The sequence below is a fragment of the Taudactylus pleione genome, unplaced genomic scaffold (genome assembly GCF_031769625.1).
Source record: "Taudactylus pleione unplaced genomic scaffold, aTauple2 ptg000016l, whole genome shotgun sequence".
Classification (NCBI taxonomy): domain Eukaryota; kingdom Metazoa; phylum Chordata; class Amphibia; order Anura; family Myobatrachidae; genus Taudactylus; species Taudactylus pleione.
In genome coordinates, this window is record NW_028284418.1 from 42,123,076 (window position 1) to 42,148,128 (window position 25,053).

Below are 25,053 nucleotides of genomic sequence, written 5' to 3' on the forward strand. Positions count from 1 at the left end.
CAGAGATGAGTTTTTGGGTGAAATGAAATAAGCTGATGGATAACATGATGCATGTATGATAAGTCGGTCTCTGCATGAGTGTGCAATGATTCACGGATGCTATCATAGCTCCTGCAGAGCTTTTATCATGAAGGTATTGTGTTATAGAACCACAGTGTTTTGTGCTGCACATACAATGCACTTTTTAAATGTTAGACAGACTTTCAAGCATATGCCAGCACTCTACAGTATGCTGTGGGTGATTTTCTGATTAACCAGAGCTGATCTGACATTAATGGGGGAGTTAAGAACTTTTTCCTCCACAACATATGAAAGTATTCTTTTCAGGTTTAATTGCTCTTTAAATTGGCATCTGCTCTTGACGTTCTGTAATATTTAAATATGTTTATACAAAGCACTAAACCACCTGTTAGATTATATATATTTGCTTGACTGCTTCGTGCAGAAAATTATTCTGTGTACAGAAACTTAAAAGAAAATAACTTCAGAAACTAAAATACTTGTACAGTTTGAAATGTATGGACTCTATGGGGGCGAATCAATTGTTAACACTGGCAGCTGTCAGTGCCGGGCGCCCGACAGAACAATTAAATTGTTACAGTGCTCTGTTTGGGCTCGAACAGCCGACGGCATTTCTGCTCGCCCCCTCCTTAGGAAGCGAGCAGAAATGTGCAAAAAGTCAGTAGTATGGGCGCCCAATCGCACTAACTGGGGCTTTAGACAGGTTTAGCCTCTATACGTGGCAAAACCCTATCTAATTGGGTGCAATCATGCCCAAAACATTTGATTTGCCAGTTTCTGTTGGAACCTTTTGCGCTAATACTATGAGGGTTAACTGGGCAGGAAAACTTGTTTGTATTTTGTAGTTTTCCACAGAGGTGCAAACAAAACCCAAGCAACATTTTCTTACGGGTGTAGTACAAAATGTCGACCTTCAGAAGTACATCCTTACGTGGACCGAGGGTGTCATTTACAATGTCAACATGAATGGAAGGTCACCATTGACATAATGTTGACCTTGTTAATGCTGGCATGTCGACCATGCGGTTTTGCTTTGATGAGGTAAGTATCCCTAACTGCAGTTAACATCGTTAAAAAAGCGCCTGTCACTATTTACAGTTTCGACATTGGCGACATTCAGACCATGTCGACATTCTGAACGTACATCTTTCTTACCATAGTGACATGTTATGTGTGCACAGCCAAACTTCATGCATTGACCCTCCACTCTTAAGGCTCCCATACACGGTGCGATATGCACCTTGCGATGCGACTTGCAATCCGACGGCCGACATATCGGACGGTCCCCACACACGGAGCGATTGGGTGGTCGACCGCCCGATATGTCGGCACCCCCCTCCCCCACCTGTATAGCGCTGCATGGGATTGTACATCGCATCCCCAGATCAAGTGAACATGCAGTAAGATCTGGAGGTGCGATGTACAACCCCACTGGAGCGCTCACTGGCCGATATCATGCCCACATGCGGTACGATATAGCAGCGATATCATGCCAATCCGTCGGATCGGCTGCAATATCGCTCCATGTATAGGGGCCTTCAATTGAATCAACGCCTTTCACAGAGTTTCCAAAACTCCGCAATCACAGTCCAGGTTATCCATGCTTGTGTCCAGATGGTTGAATCAATTTGACTGGGGTACTAATCACCTGTGCTTAAGCTTGGCTATCCTTAAATCCTGTACTGTAAAGGCGGAATTTGGGAAACTGCTGCCTATAAATTCTGTTAATTGCTGAACATATTTTTGTTGCTTTAATGCTCCTCAAAAAAATAAAATAAAAATAATGCTCTCAAAATTCCATGAAATCAACACTATTGGCTATACTGTAGCTGCTTTCTAATGTTTATTTTTTGTCCATTTAAGTAATAGTTGTTCCCACACTTAATAAGATACATCACCTGTTCCTCACTAGCTCCATGCATATTTTATTACACATTACAGAAATGACTCTGAAATTGTATTTTCATATATGTCTCTGGGGAATGTAGTAGCACTTCTCATTAAAATGCTGAAGTTTCACTATTCTAGACGGTCTGGGAGCATACGGTGTGTTGGTGCCAGCAGCATAGCATATTATTTTTTCTATATCAAGTCACACAGATAACACCAATCCCATCTTCACAGAACTACTCCACTTAATGTATCCATTAGGGAAATCCCTCACAGCCTCCATTAACCTTTACAGTAAGAGGAACCTTTCAAGAAAATTTCATACGCGCTGAGAATGACAATTTCCTTGTTAAGTAGCTTTATGCCTTGAAGTAGCTACTTTGTCATACTGTCTAACATGTGTTCAATTTAAAATTTTTTATAGAATTTATCCAAATTGTTCACCACACTCCTATGCCAATGGTTAGCCATACTTGAGCACAGTTGATTTAAGTAGTACCTCAGTTATTTTTATTTAAGCATCTCAAGCATGGATATCATTAAAACCTGGACTGCTAGTGTGCCTTGAGGACTGAGATTGGGAAACACTGCTGTATACAAATAACAAGAGTGTTGTGGTGACGACCTCTTACAGTCTTTCCAGTACAAACATCCAATTTCTCCTCCTTTTGTAGGAAAAATAATAAGTGGCACTCTCAGGTCTTGGTTATCACAAACAGTGGGGGCGATTCAATTGATTACGATGTTGAAAAGCCCCGGGAAGGAGGTACAGGAGCTATTTAATTCACAGTCTTAAGTGCTTCTAGTCAGACTTAACAGTGCGCTGTTATGTACAACTAGAAGCACTTAGGTCGGATAATGCCGATTATCCTTGACTAAAGCAGGCTGTGCCGAGAACCGGCATTTTCTGAGTTAAGTGCTGGGCTGTAAAACAGCATTGTGCCCGGCACTTTAGTCGATTTCTGCTCTCACCTCAGGAAGGTACAAGCTGAAATCCTCCTTAGTCTGCTTAACATCGCAGTCAATTGAATAGCTCCTGGACCTCCTTCACGGGGCTATTCAACATCGCAATCAATTGAATTCTCCTCAGTGTGTTCAAGTATTACACCACCTCACCGTTGTTTCAGTACCTCGCAGCATTCTTTTAGCAGGGCATAAATATAAATAAAAAAAATGTAATTCCTTAAATACATCTACACAAACACGTGCAACACCAGAAACATGAGGTACAGTGATGACTGCTATCCACTTTGTTGACATTTTAAAATCTGACCCCCAATATGAGTTCTCCTCAGAAATGTTTCCAGACTGCACCCCTATGACAAGTTTTACACAACTTTTTACATTCTTTGAGAACTCTCATTGGAGACACCTGTTTGGTGTTCATAGGATCCCCAGATAGTAACCGATCTGTTCCTGCTACCTCTACTTGCATGCATATTGTTTCAAACAGATAAAATCTCATCTGTGCAATTAATTTATAAATGTATATGTAAGTAATACCTCTTTTCCACCAAAAACCTGGGTCCGACCTGGGTTTTCAGACATGGTTCCAACCTAGGTCTGACATAGTTTACACAGCACCATCGATCTGGGTTATTCTCCGGTCATCCCCGTTCACACTGAACCTGGGTCTGCCCTGCTAAACTTGGGAGGTCATAAAAAGTGGGAGGTGACTGCTCCACAACCACCAATCAGCTCATTTTAGGCATGACCCAGGTCGGATTACCTGGGTTGCGCCGTTTACACTGCACCATTACCCAGGTCCATCCTGGGTCAGACCCTGGTAGCTACCTGGGTTGGATTGCAGGGTCACTTGACCCGGGTTAATTTTCAGGGACCCTTTTACACAAAGCTGCGACCCGGGTAGACCCAGCAAAAACCCAGGTTTTTGCTCTGGTGTAAAAGGGGTATTAGTGAGGTGCTTAAAGTTAAATGAACTGATAGAATTTAAATTCTATTTATTGTGACCACATCCTCCTCTGCAAAATTATATTACAATATCCCCTTTGACCATTGTAAACGTCAAATAAGTTTGATTGGGAGAACTTCTTATAACCAACATGCAATCACTCCCAAGAAATCTGCTATGGTGTGTTGGTGCCAGCAGTACTTTAAATTACCTCTATACGGTGTGTTGGTAGCTTCCAATACTTTAAATTTCCTCTGTATTAAGAGTACTGACAACTATGAATAGCAGAGTAGCCGGAAACATTGTATCACCACCAAAGTACAGCTATCGGTAAGGGAAATTAAGTGGAAAAAGGTATTAAGTGGTGATTGGATGTGATTACAGTTCCTCAGTTACAGAATAATGGGAGAGTTGTATTATAGCAGCACGCATAACTCTTCCTGCTTCACCTCTTTACCAAGACCATGAAGGCAGCAGTACCGATCAGATGTATAAACATTCTATCTGCCGGATTGGGGGAGTGAAAATCCCCCCATCCAACGATCCCCACCAGAGCCTACAGCGCATCAGCCTAGTGCGATTACGCTCTGTCTCCCTTCCCGGCCGGCTCCACTGGGCATGAGCGAGATCTCGCATGCAGCCCGGCAGCCGCCTCTGCAGGGACATTGCTGTCCCTGCTTTGATGACGGGAACAATAGCTGCAGCTGTCAATATTGATAGCTGCAGCTATCAGAACGGTCAGTGCCACTGACTATTCATACATTTGGTGGCACATCGACATGCTATCTTGTAGATAGCAGTGCCGAAAATGACAAGGGCGCCCATGTCATTTACCACTCAATCCCACATTAATACATAAGGAAGAAGTAGTATCAGTGCACATAATATGCGCTAATCCCACTCCTCTTCCATATCGCCAGGTCATACGTCTCTCTCAATGTTATTTGGGTGGATGGAGATGGGTGTAATTACACTGTACAACAAATTAATACTTTTCATTTGTTTCCTTTCTAAAAATAGTCATACATTACTAATTTGAGGTCAAGAAAAACTAAAATGATTTCAGAATGTTTTTACTAGCTCTATTTTTTGAGCTACACTACTTGCACTATACTGTATGTACATTAGTAATATAGTCATAGTGAAAAGCTATTTTAAAATCTGATATTTTCTTGATTGAATTAAAACAACTGTTATTTATTTTCTATCAATCACAAATAAGAACACAAAACGAACGTACAGCATACGAAAGTACTATCTAATATAGTGGCCTATTCATGGGGGTGCTTTCTCTTTGCTTGTCGCTTGTACTCCTCTTTTGGGGCATCTCTTGTCACTGTCCATCAGTAGTGATTCACCTACCCTGATATCTTTGTTCCATTGCTGGAATGTCTTGGTGGAATCGCTCACTTTGCTTGTCACTCAGTGCACCACAGTTATCTTGTGTGGGTAATCCCGTGAATTGCATATATTTGAATAGGGGAGGGGACAAATAACTGATTCATTTAATTGGGTCATTAGGCCCCGCCCCCTCTGACGCAGATTGCTGGTAAGATTCTCTCCATTCTGCCCACTTCACTAGGAATACCGCGACATCATCATAAATGGGCTATATCTCGGAACTCAGAGCTAGCTAACTGAGAGTTTTACATGTCTTATTCATTCTTTGCATGTGGAAATCAATTAGAAGTAAGTATTTTCATGTCGGAAACATTTTCATTGTTGTGCAGTGTTATTGGTGATGAAGGATATGGGGTCAGTAAGGGAAAGATGTATCAAACTTTCTAAAGAGGAAAAGTGCAGATGTTGTCAATAGTAACCTAGCAGGTTCCAGCTGTCATTTAGCACCTTCTATAAAATGGCAAAAGCTAATTGGTTGCTGAGAGCAACTTCCCACTTTTTCCTATTAGAAAGTTTGATGCATCTCCCCCTAATGCTAATGGCTGCAGTTAAGGGAAGTATGAGATTACAGAGCTTAAGTAAACTGTTTATAATAATGTCTAAGTGGAAATTCTTGTGTAGACCTCATCATATAGAGAGCTTAAGGTAACATACCTAAAGGTAATGAAAATGATTAATTCAATGAAGGTTATTAATATTAAGGATGCTTACATTAGAAAATGTTTTTTATGTGACAATTATCTGTGCAAGGAAGCATAACTTCATGTCAAGAGTAGCTATATTAGTAGACTACTTGACTCTCTACTTAAGCGAATGACCAGTCATAATAATCCGATCATGCAAAGTTTGGCTGCACACATATCTGCTTGTTACTCTTAAGCTCAACATCACAGGTTTTCCTGCATACCTCCTTGGGATGCGAAGAAAAACAAGAGTTGGTGTGTTTCAGAATGGTACATCTTGGCCATCACAAATTGAATTGTGCCCTTGGAGTGATGCATCTGAATCACAAGGAAGAGAGCCAAAGAATGGATGTGCTTCTGATCAGGATGCTTATGGGAGTCACCTGATGGCTGCTTGCTGTCCACCATATTCTTAGACAATCAATGGAATCATTATGGGATCATTATGGAAATGTTGAATTTAAAGAACTGTTGGTTCTAAGGTTGAATTTAAAAAATATGGGCATCTGTTGCTTTTAATTTTAATACTGCAGACCTGAACCGATAGCTCGAAATAAACTGGTACATTAATTGCATTAGCAAAATGTAAATATTGAATTAATGTCACTAGTACTACTATACAAAGTTTTCCTTTAATTTTAAGTTGTGTAATATGAAACAAATGCTTAGGTATAATTAATTCAGAAATGTGTGAATCAGGAGAAAATTGGTACATCAATTACAGATGTGTCCTAATACACCTAGCCTTAATATGCCATACGGCGCGAGTGAGCTGCGCTGAGCCATGTTGCAACAAATCACTTCACAAGACTGCACTGATTCATTTGATACACGACACTTGTATATCTGTGTGCGACTTGGGTTTGAATTTGTACTAAGGAACCTGGCGTGAAAATAAGCTACGGCCACTGCTCTCTTTTACCACTTTATGTTTCACAAATACAAGAAATTAGGTCCTCTTCAGTCCAGAGTAGCAACCCTGGGTCTTGGCAACACAAAAAACCAACAGTACTCAGTATTCTCCCCCCAAAAAATTTCCAGCCGGGTGGAGGTCTTAGCAATAATAAAATGTTTTAAACCCAGACCTTATAATGGTTTTAACTTGAAATAACATTTTATATATTAATTCTCCTCCTCTTATTAGAGGCCCAGGTGTCTGATTATGAAAGAGCTGCAAAGTCTGTAGGATCTGGTCCTTTTTATACAGCTCCCAGATACTGTCCCAACTTGCAGGCTCCCAAAGTGCCGGGTGGTAGGCTGTTTCTTGTCGGGTGGTGCACCCACAAAAAGCAGCCTGGGGAAAACACCGAGCTCTGGTCCTCCCTGAGCACCGTCACGAATGAAAGGTTACTTGGGAATACTCTGCACAGGATTGAATGGGGCCACGCTGATTGGGCAGAATGTGGGAAATCTGCAGGCTTGTAAACCACAGCGGGATAGCTAAGGGAAAGCTGCATCAAACCGTCTAAAGAGAGAAAGTGGAAGTGTTGCCAATAGTAACCTAGCAGCTTCCACCTGTCCAGGGATTGATGACAAGTTCTACTTAGAATGTGAAAACGACAAACATCAAAACGTTTTAGTAAATACTGCCTTTTATGAATAGATCCCTCGACAATACACGGCATATTTGAAATAGCTTCAAACCCGCGGCTTAGTAAATTTAATGATATAGCCCGTTAAAGACCGCTAGCAAAATATGACCTTTCACCTTTTATTTTTTGTTACTGTTTTTCCTCTAAATTCCAATTTTTAGTTTGTCTAAATGAAGTTTGTGATATGAATTTTTGATAACATCCGAAAAGATGTTTCCTAACTATTTATTCAAAGGGGGCGATTCATTTCCTTTATCAGGCTACCATTAGTTAACTAAAGGTGCCTACACACTTGGCGGTGTGCTCACGATCCAACATTGTGTTTGATTTCACCTTGAACTCTCCCCAGCAGCTCCCCGGCAGTCGTGGGCAAGATTTGCAGTTAAAAACTGTCCAATGTGACAAATGATATATCGTGCCTCCTAACTATTCCAGTGCATCGTGACTGAGATTGTCAGATCTGCCCTACAGCACGGCAGATCTGAAGATGCGATGTTCGACCTGCGGGGCTGCGCATCGTGATCGTGAATGGGCACTCACGATTTGGGCATATTTTGCACAATTTGTCGTCACGATGCGTCGGAATCGGGCAAATCGTGTAAAAAATATTGCTAAGTGTGTAGGCACCTTAATAGGTGCCCGATGGAGTAATTCAAATGTTGCCTTGTGTGCGCGCTGACAGCACTGGATTTAGCCGCGCAGAACTGTTAAACCCATCTGAAGTACCGCTTTGGGCACCCTAACTCCCATTGGGGTGCTCAAAGTGCCGATGTCTTGCCCATTTCTGCTTGCCACATAAGGAGGCTACAATCAGAAATGTGTCCAGCCGTAGCACGGGCTCTCGAATGGACCAGCAATTGAATTGCTCCATCAGGCACCCATTAGTTAAGGTTCCCGATAAAAGAATTGAATTGCCCCCAAATGATTTAAAAAACCCAGGTACTAACAAGTTAGCTGAGTGCTTTTATAGCCTTCAAATGTGCCGAATGTTAGTGCCAATCAGGAGTCTGTGTGGTAAATTGGCAGGTTCTGCTCTATCTGATCACAAGAGAGTTTAGTAGCTCTTAAGAAAACATTTCTCAAAATGTGCGCATATCCCCTTACTCTTTAGCATAATGTGGTGCGTTTCTAGACTCTATATAAAGCACCCAGGTGCATATCTATAATTGGTGCAGGCTGTGTGGGTCTAGGGGAGCCCACACCGCACGCCCTGTACCCATATTTTTTAACACTTCTCGAGTCTCACGTTGGCGCCATCAGCGCTGTAAAATTCCCCAAGATATTGGCCACAGCGGTCATTTTACCTGCGTTTTCCGCATGCGCAGTAGGTAAATCGCCGGGAAATGGCTGCCACGCATGGGCACAGACTAGTGCATAGAGTCTACTGATGTGGCACTGCGCTTCGTGCGCTGCCGGAGAGAGAGGAGGGGGCCCCAGACGGAGTCTGTAAATGCCCCTCCTTAGTAAGCCTCTGAAAGTACCCATGATATATAGACCATTTTTATATTCCAGCACATACTGGTAAAGCAAAAGTGGCAGGTGCTACTGAAGTTATTTATTTCACCCGGGTTTCTTTTAAATCTGATAATGTGACGTGGATCGTATTGATGAGAAATCAGCTTGTTATAAAGATAAAAGCATTCTTATTTAATATTCACATTAGCTGTCTTAAGCTTCCTGGTGCTAGGCTTAAGCTACAGTCGTCACTGCATTGCAGAAATTGCTACCAACTAGCAGCTGCCAGCAAATAAATCTGCCAGCGTATTAAATTACTTGATGAGACTGAACAGGAGATTTCAGGCAGGCGGGAATGACATTGACACGTAAAGGGAGAGCTTTGGCTGCGTTAATGAAAACAAAACGTATATTGGGGGAAGAATGACAGTCAGTACATGTACTTGGCTGCAGCTCCCAAATAAATCATAAGCATGCGATGTCCATGCTGACCCTGTTCATACATATTAGCACCATATCCGTACAGGTTAGCCGGATGATTTAAGTCTGGTGCAAATTGCTAACAGTCAAATCCATATTAGTCATTATCAGGGGAAAAAGAAACGTTGGTGTAAAATGAGGGAAAAAGTGTAAAAACACTCAAGGGAAGTTGAAATTGGCTAGATGTCACTACGGAATCTGTATGATATACCGCCGGGCTTAGAAATACTGATGCCGGCAGATGGAGATCCCGACAGGGTAAGTGTTAACAATATCCCTAACCCTCCTTTAGTGGTGCCTAACCCTAACCCAAACCTCCCCCCAGGGGGTGCCTAACCCTAACCCTCCAAGGTGGAAAGTGTGGGGGGGGTGCCTCACCTTTAGTCCCAAAAAGAAAAGTTACAAGTGCACAACTCCAACAATACTAATTATATATAATTAATACATAATGTATTGTTTATATATAATACATTACGTATTAATTATATATAATTAGTAATGTTGGAGTTGTGCACTTGTAACTTGTCTATTTGTGTCTGCAACAATAGTCTCAACAGGCAGCACCTCCCATTATTTATATATATATATATATATATATATATATATATATATATATATATGTATATATATATATATATATATATATATATATAGTGTATGTATGTGTATATATTTAGGGTGTGCAGTCTAGGGCCCCTTTTTCCATGACCCTTCCCCCGCGGCTAACAGCTCCCGACGCCCGGCTTACCTACGTTCGGCATGTTGGGCATTGAGATTTCAGCATGGGGCTAATGATGGGTGTCGGTATTTAGACGCCTATCATTAGTTCACTGTCGAGAAGCCGGCGGTCGGCATTTCGACTGCCGGCTTCTTGACTACATACTGTCACTACCCAGCACCACACTTTAAGGGGTGATTCTTGCATGCGCAGACGGAAAAGTTTTGTCCGTTTGTGTGTACAGCCATGGCCAAAAGTTTTGAGAATGACACAAGTATTGGTTTTCACAAAGTTTGCTGCTTCAGTGTTTTTAGACCTTTTTGTCAGATATTAATATGGTATACTGAATTAATTTACCAGCATTTCATAAGTGTCAAAGGCTTTTATTGACAATTACATTAAGTTTATGCAAAGAGTCAATATTAGCAGTGTTGACCTTTCTTTTTCAAGACCTCTGCAATTCACCCTGGCATACAGTCAATCAACTTATGGGCCACATACTGACTAATGGCCACCCATTCTTGCCTAATCAATACTTGGAGTTTGTCAGAATTTGTTTGTTTTTGTGTGTCCACCCGCCTCTTGAGGATTGACCACAAGATCTCAATGGGATTAAGGTATGGGCAGTTTCCTGGCCATGGATCCAAAATTTCAATGTTTTGTTCCCCAAGCCACTTGGAGCACCTTGCCTTAAGGCAAAATTGATAACTATCATGCTGGAAAAGGCATTGTTCATCACCAAACTGTTCTTGGATGGTTGGGAGAAGATGCTCTTGGAGGATGTTTTAGTACCATTCTTTATTCATGGCTCTGTTCTTAGGCAAAATTGTGAGTGAGCCCACTCCCTTGGCTGAGAAGCAACCCCACACATGAATGGTCTCAGGATGCTTTACTGTTGGCATGACACAGGATTGATGGTAGCGCTCACCTTTCCTTCTCCGGACAAGCGTTTTCCAGATGCCCCAAACAATCTGAAAGGAGATTCATCAGAGAAAATAACTTTACCCCAGTCCTCAGCAGTCCAATCCCTGTACCTTTTGCAGAATATCAGTCTGTCCCTAATGTTTTTCCTGGAGAGAAGTGGCTTCTTTGCTGCCCTTCTTGACACCAGGCCATCATTCAAAAATCTTCACCTCACTGTACGTGAAGATGCCCTCACACCTGCCTGCTGCCATTCCTGAGCAAGCTCTGCACTGGTGGTGCCTGGATTCCGCAGCTGAATCAACTTTAGGAGATGGTCCTGGCGCTTGGTGCCCTGAAGCCTTCTTCATAACTATTGAACCTCTCTCCTTGAAGTTCTTGATTATCTGATAAATGGTTGATTTAGGTGCATCTTACTAGCAGCAATATTCTTGCCTGTGAAGCCCTTTTTGTGCAAATCAATGATGATTGCACGTGTTTCCTTGCAGGTAACCATGGTTAACAGAGGAAGAACAATGAATTCAAGCTCCACCCTCCTTTTAAAGCTTCCAGTTTATTGTGCTAATTCAATCAGCAATGACAGAGTGATCTCCAGCCTTGTCCTAGTCAACACTCATACCTGTGTTAGCGAGAGAATCACCGACATGTCAGCTGGTCCTTTTGTGGCAGGGCTGAAATGCAGTGGAACTGTTGTTTTCTTCTTCAGCCTCCATGGCAGCCATAACACTGGGTTAGTCCTCCATTTCCCTAATGACAGACAGGAAGTTTTTTCTACAGGGACCTCCCACTGGGATTATATATGCTACCTCCTCCCTTTCCTTAGTGTCTTTTTTTTTTTCCTTTCTCTAGACAGAGTAGGGAAGTTTATTTTTTTCCTGATGGGACTTACCTCAATTTTGTGCCCAGCAAGATGCCATTTTTTCTGCAGTCTGTGGCGGGGTGGCGCCCCGGGGTCATGGAGATGGCTGGTTGTGCTATGGTGGATTTCAGACGGTCTTTTGCACAACGCGGCCGCCAGGAGCAAGGAGAGGTTGGATGCTGGGTTAAAGCTGCAGCCTCGTGTAGGACGCGGCCGGAAGAGCGGGATGACGTCAGCACCCAGGAGGCAGTGTGGCGCACACTGCGCAGGTGCTCGCCCGTCACTAGGGTCAAAGGGCTATTAAAGTGGCGCCGCACACCGGAAAAGACGACAGGTGTGAGTTCTGCCGAGTGGAGCTGTAAGTGCAGACATGGAGCAGCAACAACAACAGCAGCCTTCCCCCCCAACGGCCAATTAGCGCCCAGATGGGGTAAGCCCTGATTAGATGGGTGCAAATGTTTGTTTTAGTTAGTATAGGTATAGTAGAAACTTTACTATTATGTCTTCTGCAGTGTGCCTAGTTCTGTGGAACATAAGAAGAGGCTTTCTAAGAAGAAACACATGAATTTAAAGTGTGCAGCATGTGATAGATCTTACTCTGGACAGGATATTGTGTGTTGTGATCTATGCAAACATAAATCTCCACCTAGCCAAAGTCAGCAAGTGAATCAAATTCAGGAACTTATGGAGAGGATGAAATGTTTTTTTGTATCAAAGGAGGAATTTTTAACTATCCAAGGGCTTAAGAGATCAAGGTTTCAAACAAGTCTAGGATATGATGAGTTGGAGTCCTTTGAGCAGAGTGCTATGGAAGGATTGGAACAAATATCTAGTGATGAGTCTGGTGAAATTCATGAGGATACAAGATCGTTTAACATGGATATCATAGAAATGGTGTTAAAAAATATTTATAAATCTTTTAACTATAAGGATTCACCTGATGAACAACAAGATGTATTGTTTGAGGATAGAGTAAAGAAGAATAGAGTTTTTCCTATATATAAGGTATGAAGGATATTGTGCTAAAGGAATGGCAGAATCTGGATAAAAGGCAGGGAAATTTAGCAAGAATGAACTGTATGTACCCTATTAGGGATGAAGATTTTCTTAAATGGTGTACTATCCCTAGAGTGGATGCTCCAGTAGCATAAACTATTATTTTATTACCAGTTATTTCTATAGTGCACACATATTCCGCAGCGCTGTACATAGAATATTCGGCCATTCACATCAGTCCCTGCCCCAGTGGAGCTTGGTATCTTAAGACAACTATTCCTTTGGAAGATGGGGCTTCTTTTAAAGATACAATGGATAAAAGAATGGAGACCTCTTTAAAAAGAGGATATGTTGCCTCAACGGTATCTTTAAAAGTTGGTGTAGCTATTGCTTCCGTGTCAAGAGCTTTTAGGTTATGGAGTGCTAATATGCATACTGATCTAGAAGAGCGGATTTCAAAACAGTATTTGTTAAAAAAATCTGGAAATAATGCAAAGAGCAGTTGAATATATATGTGAAGCTTCTTTGGATGTGACAGCATTTACTGCAAGGTCAATGGCTAATGTAGTAGTTGCTAGAAGAGCATTGTGGCTACTACGCTCCTGGTTGGCTGATGCTCATTCAAAGAACAGTCTAACAAATTTACCTTTTGAAGGATCATTGTTTGGAAATAAATTGGAGGCATTAATACAGAGGATAACAGGTGGGAAATCTACAAGGTTACTTCAAGATAGATATACAAGATATCAGGCACAGACCTCTAAACAGCAGTTTAGGGAAGCACGAGGTTACAGACCAGGGACAGTACAATAGAAGATCAGGTATGACAAGGCAGTCATTTTGTCAACACCAAGGGAGACCTTATGGGAAAAGACAATGACTATATTCAGTGTCAACCCAGATTTCCAGTAGGGGGCAGACTACTGAAATTTGCGGAAATATGGGAAACAATTACCCAGGACAGATGGGTTTTGCAAATAGTGTCAAAAGGATATTAAATAGAATTTCAGAAGTTACCCAGAGAGGACAGATTTTTGGTCTCACAAATTCCAATACAGGTTGAGTCTCCCATATCCAAAATGCTTGGGACCAGGGGTATTTTGGATATGGGAATATTCCGTATTTTGGAATATGTGCATTAAATAATGAAATATCTTGGGAATGAGACCCAAATCTAAACACAGAATGCATTTATAATTATATACACATAGCCTGAAGGTCATTTTATACTATATTTTTAATAATTTTGTGCCTCAAATAAAATTTGTGTACATACATGAAATTAATTTGTTTCATATACACTTTATGCACACAGCCTGTAGGTTATTTTATACTATATTTTTAATAATTTGTGCTTTAAACAAAGTTTGTGTACATTGAGCCATCAGAAAACAGAGGTTTCACTTTCTCAGTCATGCTAAAAGTATTCCGTATTTCGGAATATTTGGATATGGGAGACTCAACCTGTATCAGAATTAAAGATTATGAAGGAAAGTACAAAAAAGTTAATCAACTTGCAAGCAATAAAACCAGCACCTCAGATGGAAAGAGGAAAGGGATTTTATTCTGTAATGTTTCTGGTACAGAAAACATCGGGGAAGTTCAGAACAATATTTGATTTAAGAGACCTGAACAAGTTTCTTCAAGCAAGAAAGTTTCGGATGGCAACTTTAAAAACTATCCTAATGGGAGTAAAGAGAGGAGATTTTCTAATGTCATTAGGTCTAAGAGACGCTTACTTCCACTTTCCAGTTTGGCCTCAGCATCAAAGCTATTTAAGGTTTTGTTTTCAAAACAGTCATTTCCAGTTTACATGCCTACCATTCGGACTAAGATCATCTACAAGGACTTTTACAAAGGTCTTATCAGTGATAATAGCTCATCTAAGAAATCAGGGCCTGTCAATATGGCCATACTTGGACGACATCCTGATTTCAGGAAGAACCGCATCAGAGATGAGAAGCAATTGGGACAAGAGTTTAGACGTCATGCAGCTAAGTGGATGGATAGTAAACTGGGAAAAGAGCAGATTGATACCAGTACAGCAATTACAGTTCCTGGGGGTACAAATAAATACCATCCGATACGAAATTACTCTGTCAGTAGACAGATTTGCAAATATTCAGAAAATAATTGGTCTGGTCTTAAAATGCAGAAGAATACAGTTAAGGACAGCGGTCTCTCTGCTGGGATTGATGTCTTCAACCATACGGGTTATACCGTGGGCAAGATGGCATATGAGGGATCTTCAGTGGAATATTCTAAAGTTTACCCGAAGAGGATTGTCCCTAAACCATTATGTAAGAGTGGAACAGCACACAAAGAAATCATTGATGTGGTGGAGGATGTTGACAGAAGAACAAAGATCAACATCGTTAGCACAGTTGGATTATCTAAGACTGACTACAGATGCAAGTTTAATAGGATGGGGAGCACATCTATTAAATCTAATCGCACAGGGACAATGGTCTCCCCAGGGGAGGTAGTTATCATCAAATTTAAGAGAAATGAGAGCAGTCTGGAACGCAATGATGCATTGCACTTTTCTTACTATGGTGGTGCCCTGGGGTGGCTTGGCTGGGCCAGTTTTGGGGGGTCCTGCGCTCTGGATTTGAACCCTAGTATGTTAGGGACCTACCCGAAAGAGGTTACCTGGATATGGTGGGTAGGCCCATAACCTTGGCCATGATTATGCTGAAAACCTCTATTGATTGCAAAATTTTATTGCATTTATATATATTATTAATAATTTGGAGTTGTGCACCTGAGATTTGTCTGTTTCTCTGATTTCAGAAAACAGATCAGAGGTTCTCATCTGAAGATTTTGTCAGACAATATGACTGTTGTAGCCTACCTGAATCGTCAAGGGCAAGAGTATGATGGAGGAAGTAAGAAGAATTATGTCTTGGGCGCAAAGATATCTTCAGTCCATCTCAGCGGTTCATGTTCCAGGGATAGAAAATATGACAGACGATTTTTTGAGTCGCAAGGAGATCATAGCAGGAGAATGGGAGTTGAATGCAGAAGCTTTTCAAGAAATAATAAGAAAATTTGGAGTTCCCAAGATAAACTTAATGGCGACAAACCGGAATATGAAACTCCCTCGGTTTTTCTCCAGGTACCAGATGCAAGGGACACAAGCAGTGGACGCACTATCAATAAAGTGGAAGTTTTACCTGGGATACATCTTTCCACCATTCCCTTTGATATCTCAGGTACTCAAGAAGATAAGAGAAGATCAGGTAGAGGTAGTGGCAGTGTTACCATACTGGCCGAAAAGACCATGGTTCCCAACAGCCCTGAGGATGTCAGTAAAGGGACCATGGACAATACCAGGCAGAGTTGATCTGCTGAGTCAGGGGCCGGTTTTTCATCCGGGAATATCAGTGCTCAATTTAATGGCATGGAGATTGAGCGGGAGTTACTGAGAAAAAAGGGACTCTCAGAACAGGTCATTAAGATACTGTTACAAGCAAGAAAGAAGGTATCTTCAGATGTGTACTATAAAATATGGAAAACATTTCTTGTCTGGAGAAAGGTGGTAACTGGACCTTTGTCCATGGACATTCCACAGTTGTTACAATTCTTGTATGATGGTTTTATGAAGGGCCTGGCAGTGGCAACTATCAACGTTCAAATTTCGTCTCTTAAGTATATTACTAGAGAGAAGGTTGCCAGAAGAAGAACTAATCAAGAGGTTTTGTCAGGCCATAAAGAAGATTAGGCCACGGATAAGGTCGTTGGTAGCACCTTGGGATCTGAACCTTAAACTAAACGCTATGATGAAGGCACCGTTTGAGCCATTACAAGAGGTGGCTCTGAGATATGTGACATGGAAGGTAGTCTTTCTAATTGCAATTACATCTGCCAGAAGAGTGAGCGAGTTACAGACATTATGGGCAGAAGAACCTTTTCTTAATTTTTTTTCCTGACAGAGTGGTCTTGAGCTCTAATCTGGCGTTTCTTCCGAAGGTACTGTCCGCCTTTCATTTTAATCAAGTGATTATTTTACCAAACTTTTTTCCTCATCCAGAAAGTGAAAAAGAAAAGAATCTTCATAAATTGGATTTAGTAAACATTCTTACTGTATATTTGCAAAGAGTGAAGGAGATTATAAGAAGAAAACGTCTTCTGGTGATTCCTGCGGGAGTTAGGAAAGGTTGTGTACCAACCAAACAAATCATAGGTAGATGGATTAGAGAAGTGATCGTCTTCATATATAAGAAGGAAGGACGAAGGATTCCAGAAATCATAAAGCACACTCTACCAGGGTAATGTCAGCTTCATGGGCAGGAAAGGCTCAGGCGTCAGCAGTGGACATCTGCAAAGCAGCTACTTGGTCTTCTATACATACATTCTCAAAACATTATGCTTTGCATATTGCGGACCCCCACTTTGGAAGTCAATTTATTCAAGAGGCCTTAAATAAATAGATTTGCATCAGACTAAAGTCTTGAATGTATTTTTTCTTATATATACATATGTATTTGGCCCACCCTATATATGTAAGCTTGGGTACATCCCAGTGTTATCGCTGCCATGGAGGCTGAAGAAGAAAATTACAAATTATAATTTACCGATAATTTCGTTTCTTCGAAAGCTCCATGGCAGCCTTTAGATTACCCTCCTGGGAATTGTGTTTTTTTTCTACAGAGAAAGTGATGAAGAGACACTCAAAAGACACTAAGGAAAGGGAGGAGGTAGCATATATACGCCCAGTGGGAGGTCCCTGTAGAAAAAAAACTTCCTGTCTGTCGTTAGGGAAATGGAGGTCTAACCCAGTGTTATGGCTGCCATGGAGCTTTCGAAGAAACTGAATTATCGGTAAATTATAACTCGTAATTTTTGGGAATTAAGATCATTGTCATGGCAAAGAGGGACTTTGCAATTAATTGCAATTCATCTGATCACTCTTCATGACATTCTGGAGTATATGCAAATTGCCATCATAAAACAGAAGCAGCAGACTTTGTGAAAAGCAATACTTGTGTCATTCTCAAAACTCTTGCCCATGGCTGTATTATAGTGTGTGACTCGGATTCAAGCATTTTCTCTGAAGCAGAGTGTGCTGCCGGAGCTCCGTCCTGCATAAGATGCATCCCCTGATGCCCCATGGGGACTGCCGTCCCTGCATGTATTGTTTACAAAGTAATTAATACCACTTGAAACCTCATTTTGTTTATTTTCCCTCACATTTGAACAATGAGGATGCAGAGGTCATTTGTATATTGTACTCTGATGTGTTAGGACAATGTTTGTTTTTCATTGCTCCCCTCCAGTCTGTTCTCAATGCTGGAGCTAGACTTATCTTCCTCTCCCGCAGTTCCACTTCTGCTGCTCCCCTCTGCCAAAACCTGCACTAACTCCCATTCCCCTACAGAATCCTCTTCAAACTCCTCACCTTCACATACAAGGCCCTCTCTAACTCTACTGCTCCCTACATCTCAAACCTCATCTGCTTCCATACTCCCTCCCGCTCACTCTGGTCTGCCAATGACTGTTACCTCTCCTCCACCCTGGTTACTTCATCTCATGCTCGTATCCAAGATTTTGCTTGTGCAGCCCCTCTCCTCTAGAATGAGCTACCTCGCTCGATCAGGCTCTCCCAGACCTTGCAGAGCTTCAAGCGTGCACTGAAAACCCACCTGTTCATCAAAGCATACCCTTCCAACACATAACCACGTAACCAAGTCTCTGTCCCTCCTGCCTCAGCCATCTCTACTTCGCCTACTTCCTGCACTCAGGTCCCCCTCTACACACTCATGCCTCATGGCATCTGTCCGTCTCCCCTCTCCCCTAGATTGTAAGCTCCTAGGAGAAGGGTCCTCCTCCCCACTGTCTCACAGCCTTCTTCTCTAGCACTTCTATGACAGCCTTCACCTTCCCAGCTGTACTGTGTATGGAGAATTGTGTTGCTAATTGTTCTTGTGCTCTGTTTATAAGTTGGTTACTATATTGTAATGTAATGTCCTGTGTACCCTTTACTGTATGCACAGCGCTGCGGACCTCTTGTGGCTCCCTATAAATAAAATGTAGTAATAATAATAATAATTATGTGGTTATAGTCTTATTCTTCAGCTCAAATTTGTTATGCTGGGTACACTTTCGCTGATGTGTACCTGGACGGTATGGTGGGCTGGCGGGCCAATATATCGTACTGTGGGTACACATGGAGCGATGTAACGAAGGACGGAACGATCCCTCATTTCGTCCTTCATTACCTGCAAGCTTCCTGCATGAGATATTGAGTGGTTGGCCACACGCAGCACGGCCATCCGAATGATATTGCATGCGTACACACTATCTGTTTTTCCGATCTGCGTCCGAACGATAGAACGTTCAATGGATCGCATAGTATGCACCCGGCTTTAGGGTGGCCCTAATGGCTCGTTTGCAGGAATCCGCTTTTCTTGAGCTTTAAACATTTTAGTAAATGCATACAATTTACATTAAAAATAGGTCATATAATAGTCAGTGGTGCTGTTCCCATCATTCCGTCCAAAACGTTTAATGGTGCATTTAGAATTTAGGAAAGCTGCACCATCTACATCATGAGTTAACACATACTACCTGTACAGTATTAGCAATAAAGCAACACATGACCGTAAAACCTTAATTGATCTAAATTCCCCATATGATAAGGAAAATATTTTTGAAATGTGTAAAAGCACTGTATGATATCTTTCTGTGGGGAGTGCTCTTTCTCTTGTTTTATGTAACGTGGTTACTCACCCATTAAACTTCTATTGGATCTTTTTTAGGATGTTCCGACTCCGCTTCTTGCCGGCAGTGGCAGGGCTCACAGTTGTCTCCCGCCGATACCATGGAGTGGCTAATCCAGCTCGTAGCAGGCGGAGGCTAATGATGACAGCTTTTGTAGGAGCTACAGCAGTGTCTGCAAGCGCTGGATTACTTTGGAAAAGGTAGGAGTGTGAAATTGAAGCTCCTCAATACTCCTCCTGGGTGAAACTTTATCTAGTTATGGTTTTGGAATGTTCACTGAGATGGTACATATGTATTAAGTAATCAATTGTGTCCAAATGACAATTAGTTACATTTGGAAATTTTAGGTTGAAAATCTGCTAGAATAAAATGTCTGTATGTATTTTAAAGAATTACATAGCTAAAAGATGATAATATAAGTCTAGTGGTAGTTAAATCCTGCAACCAAAACAGTCTTACCCTGAAGCAGTACTACTGTATTTAGGAAGGGGTTATCGTCTGCCGGCATCTTCGTCATGAGTCCAATGTAGATGTAAATATGCGCTTTAATAAACCCGGAAATTAATTCATCTTGTTTGCAATTCATAGCTCGAATCTTGAGCCCGGCAAAAAGTTTACATACAACGCGGGAATCATTTTCACATTATACGCTTGTTTTAATTTTTCTTGCTCACTCTGTGCTGTATACATGCAGGGGCGCCGAGAGGGGGGGGGGGAGCGGGTACAGATTACCGGGGCCGGGCTTCCTGAGGGGCCCGGGTCCGGCGCCGCTCCCCCCCCCCCCCTCACAGCAGCCCAGCACATAGCGTGTGCTGAGCTGCAGTGGAGACTGCTCGTGGCTGCTGAGCAGCAGCCACTGAAGTCTCCTATGCCTGTGGGGGGGAGCGATCACACTGATCGCACCCCCCCTGGCTTTGAGCAGGGCTGAGCGCGCAAGCTTTGTTTTGTTTTTTTCCGGGTAGGGGGTGTGGCCACGCCCCCTATTACCCGGGCCCGCCGCGGCTCTCAGCGGGCCTGTATACATGCAATGACTTTTGGCCAACGTCCATCTTTATTTAACTACTAGAGGGCAAATATAGCCATGTAATGCAAATGCAAAACTGCCCACTTTTGCATTTAGCCCAGGATTGCTTGGCATCTTTACACTCTGCAATGTTAGCGTTGAGCTAAAACACATCGCGCTTTACATTCTAAATTTCACCATTTGCACCACCTTCAGTGTAATAGGATATTGCTAAGATGCAAAATTGCACCATTCAGCTGTATTTATTCATGTTTGTTAATTGGGCTCATAGTTGTAGCCTCCTGTGTGGCAGATGCTCGCTTTGATGTAGTTATTCTGGCAACCAAACATTTCTAAGGGAGCAATTTAGCAGTGTACCTGGATAGCTACCAACACTTCAATTGAAGTTTAATATGGTTTTACTTCAGAATTCAATGTATGTGAGAGTAGCCAGACCCTGAAAGGTTACTTTATAGCACAAATAAAGAGTTATGTTGTTACTCCAGCTTATTAGTATGTAGCATGTATGCCTGTTCCTTCGGTGTCTAGAAACAACTTGTGCAATTCCCAAAGTTGTACGGCTGGCTACACTAGAATTTTAGGACCTTGCCAGTTGCATATAATGTTATTGGCATTGATGAGGATTTGCAGCAAACCAAAAATAACATACTCTAAAAATTGAAAATTTTTTTCAAATACCAGCTAAGGACCTAGACAACCTTCAGAGCTGCATAGCCCAACATTGAAATCATTTGACAACCCTGCAGCACACACATACATACATACATACATACATACATACATACATACATACATACATACACAACGATTGGGGAAACTAAAACATTCCTTTGTAGAACCAATCTTTTATAGCTCCAAAAGAATGGTCATACTTTATATTTGCTGTTCACTGAAATTATGGTGCTCACTTTGGAGTACAATTGTAAAGGAAGCCAGGCGCAAATGAGAGTAAAATCTCTGGGAAAAGGTAAAAAGGGGGTGAGCGCTTTAGAGGTTCTGGATGAGTACACTAGATAGGTGTTAAAATATAATTTATTAAATGAAATCTGCTAGTCACAATAAAAAAGCTGGAATTTAATAGTTAAAGTAAAAGTAAGACTCTTCGAATAGAACTATAAAAGGTGATCGAATATATCACACATTAACAGAAAACAACTTTTAACACATGGTATTTGTAGCAAGCTTGAGACGGAAGAATGAAACCATTAGTTACATATAAGACAAACATTTGTTGCAAACATATAAGGAAATCTTGTGTCAATAATGTCAGCTGGAAACTAGAGTCAGTGTGCAAAGACACATGTTACATGAAACAAGAGTTCAACAATTTAAAAGGAACAATTTATATATGATACTTTTTGCTTTTGTAGGTAAATCTAAGAATTAATACTGAAAGAATGATTTGTTTCTTGTGGCAATTTCTTCTGCTTTTCTCATTTTTATTTTCTGTGTTTTGAGACTTGGACAGCCACGTTTGTTTCTGCTAAGAAAGAAAAATGCGTTGGAGGGATTTATAAGCAGTTGCCTATGTTATTTATATATTTCTATGGCAGGCACAAGATCACCTGATGTCAGTTTTATAAAGATTAGAAATACACAAAGAAAGTAAAATAGTTATGATTAAAATATTTTCTATGCAAAGTATGATTTGACCGGATGATTAGTGAACACATTACCGTTCACTGGAATCAAAAGGGAGTGTGCTGAGATATCGCCACATTGTAACTTAAGCTCACAGTACAGATTATTAGAATGCCCCAGACAACTGCCTAAAGATGGATACACACCTATACATGCCTTGTTGTATAGGTGTGTGTGCAGGGCAGTTGTAGGATTGTAAGCCAATAAACTGCTTATAACGCTACTGCAGTGGCCGAGATCGGGAGGTTGCGTCTTATGTGCTGTTTAATATTTATTGAGCCGACCTTCCCATCCCACGGGAGCCTGTACACACTGAGCTGAGCACTGTGTATGGGGCTTGCGTGGGGCTCACAGGCAGTCAAGCTGGGTGCACACTGCTTTTCTGATCGGGTACGATTTACCCGATCAGCCGGGTATTGTAGAGGTGTGTCCCCAGCTTTATATACTTATTTTCAATCCGTAATACCATTAATATGATTACAACAGTTAAGGCGGGTATCCACTACAAGATCTGAAAACGACTGCACGATTACGACATTGTAATCGTTCAGTCGTTTGTCAGTCGTGTGATGAGCCTGCACTGAACGAGCAGTCGTTCAGTGCAGGGTCATCAATCATCTGGAAACATGCTGAACCTGACGATATCGTCAGGTTGACCAGCATGTTGGAAAGATGATAGATGTCTAAACGACCAGCGGGCACGCGCATCGCTGGTCGTTATAGACACTTTTGCAAACGATTGAACGATCAAACGATCGTTATCATTCAGTCGTTCAACTTAATCGTCTAGTGGATACCCCCCTTTAGTTAACTTACTGACCTAACTAAAACAAGTAATATTTTTTGCTGTCTGTAACGACCGCTGTATTTTTCTGGCATTGTAGAACTACACATAATTTACAACGCACCTTTTTAATCTAATCTAATCTAAATGAATATCTGGTCCTTCAGGCGATTTCCATGTTTTAGAAATTCTCATATATGACAAACCATAAAGGACATCTATGAAAACTGTTGGAGAGGGAAAAAAAAGAATATGGTGTACAATAGTAGGAACTTGTAGGCAAAACAGTGCAATCTATTGTGGCTAAATCTTCTTAATGAAGTAAATCACTTATTAGCAGTGCACTGCACATGCTGCCAGCAATTAGTGCAGCTGTACAATGTACATTTAAGTATGTTTTCCAATGGGAATGGGTATGTTTGACCGCCGGACGTAAGCCCGGCGGTTCAAATCTTGATGCTGGCAGCCTGATGCAGAAGATCCCGACAGGTGTAAGTTAAGTATTAATAAACCTTCTCCCCTGTCACCCCCCTAACCCTCTTTTAGTGGTGACTAACCCTAACTTCCCCCCTTAGTGCCTAAACCTAACCCCCCCTTCCCCTAGCCTAACCCCAAGTACCCCTGGGGTGCCCTAAACCTAACCTCCCCCATCCCCGGCTACATACATACTTACCCGCGGCGTTGAATGATCGGTCCGGCGTCCTGTCGAGGTCCCAGCGTCGGGATTAACATGGACGTCGGCATTTCGACGCCTATGATAGATTCCTTGCCGGGATTATACTATTATTGAACCCGGCGGGCATGCGTCCGCCTGTCTCATAACTGCATACCTTTCCAATTAAGTTTCCTGATATCAATGAGTGTGTGGGTCTATATCTTTCAGATTGTTAGGACACATGGAGTTTCAATTGTTTAATAAGGAGGAATAGTGGCCTTTTTGGAATCCTGTCTATGACAATTGATACTGCTTGTTTGTGAGTCTGCGTGTGCAAAATTTCTGTCTGGCAAAGTTGTGAAGCATTCACAGTGCCAGATATAATTGGTGGTTCTCCCTATTTTGCACGTACATGTATAGACCAATTAAACCAATCAAAAGATATTGGTAGGACAGCCAAAAAAATTTGTAACAATCATTTTTTTTTTTGTTGTTTCTGAATTGGTCATCTTTTGATTAATAAGTGACCAATTAGGATGTATAGTTGTATCTCTGTGTTTAAATTGTATCTAGCATTAAGACCCACATAACCCAGTTGTTCAGCTTGAATGCAAAATGATCACGTTTGTGCAATTTGGTAACATTGGGCCTGATTCAGACCCACTCGCGAGCGGCTGTCCGCTTGCAAGTGGGTCGATGGTCTGCACTGAGCATGCGCACGACGGAGGGAGCTCCGTCGTGCGCATGCGCCAGACACGACGAGCGAAGGACTTTCCTTCGCTCGTTGTGTCCGATCAAAGGGGGCGTGCTGTCAATGTTGATTGACAGCACGCCCCCTTTGGTGGGCGTGCCGGGGGCGTGCCTCCCTGACGGGGGCGTTCCCACGGGAACGCCTCCCGTCAGAAGCCGGCCCACTGACATCACTAGTGATGTCAGTGGGAGTGATTTTGGCTCTGATAGAGCCAAAATCACTCCGGAGTTTGCGGTTGAAAACCTCAACCGCAGGCTCCGGCTCGCAATTTCGATGGTCGCGATGGTCTCGACCATCGCGGCCATCAAAATGCACGCTCGTATAGCCTGTGGGTGGTGACCCACAGCTATACGAGCGTCCAGGAGGACGCTCCATGAAAATGGAGCCCGGCCCTCATTCAGAGCGTGCGGCTCTGAATGAGGGCCATTGTGTTCTATTGTACACAGAATAAAAAAAAAACTGTCAGGAAAGACATCAATTTTATGTGTATATTCCTTCTCTTGTTGGAGAAAACAAAACTACTACTATAATAGTTCTTTTGAAAATG

At 41.9% G+C, this 25,053-nt stretch overlaps 1 protein-coding gene across 1 annotated transcript in view; it reads left to right on the top strand.

The window, feature by feature from the left end:
- The window catches only part of MICU1 (mitochondrial calcium uptake 1), a 245,732-nt gene that overhangs the window by 8,519 nt on the left and 212,160 nt on the right, over window positions 1-25,053 (top strand). The window contains exon 2 of the mRNA XM_088475745.1: window positions 19,690-19,851. Coding sequence (XP_088331871.1) covers window positions 19,691-19,851 — 161 coding nt within the window. The 5' untranslated portion in view covers window position 19,690. The remainder of the gene's footprint in view (window positions 1-19,689; window positions 19,852-25,053) is intronic.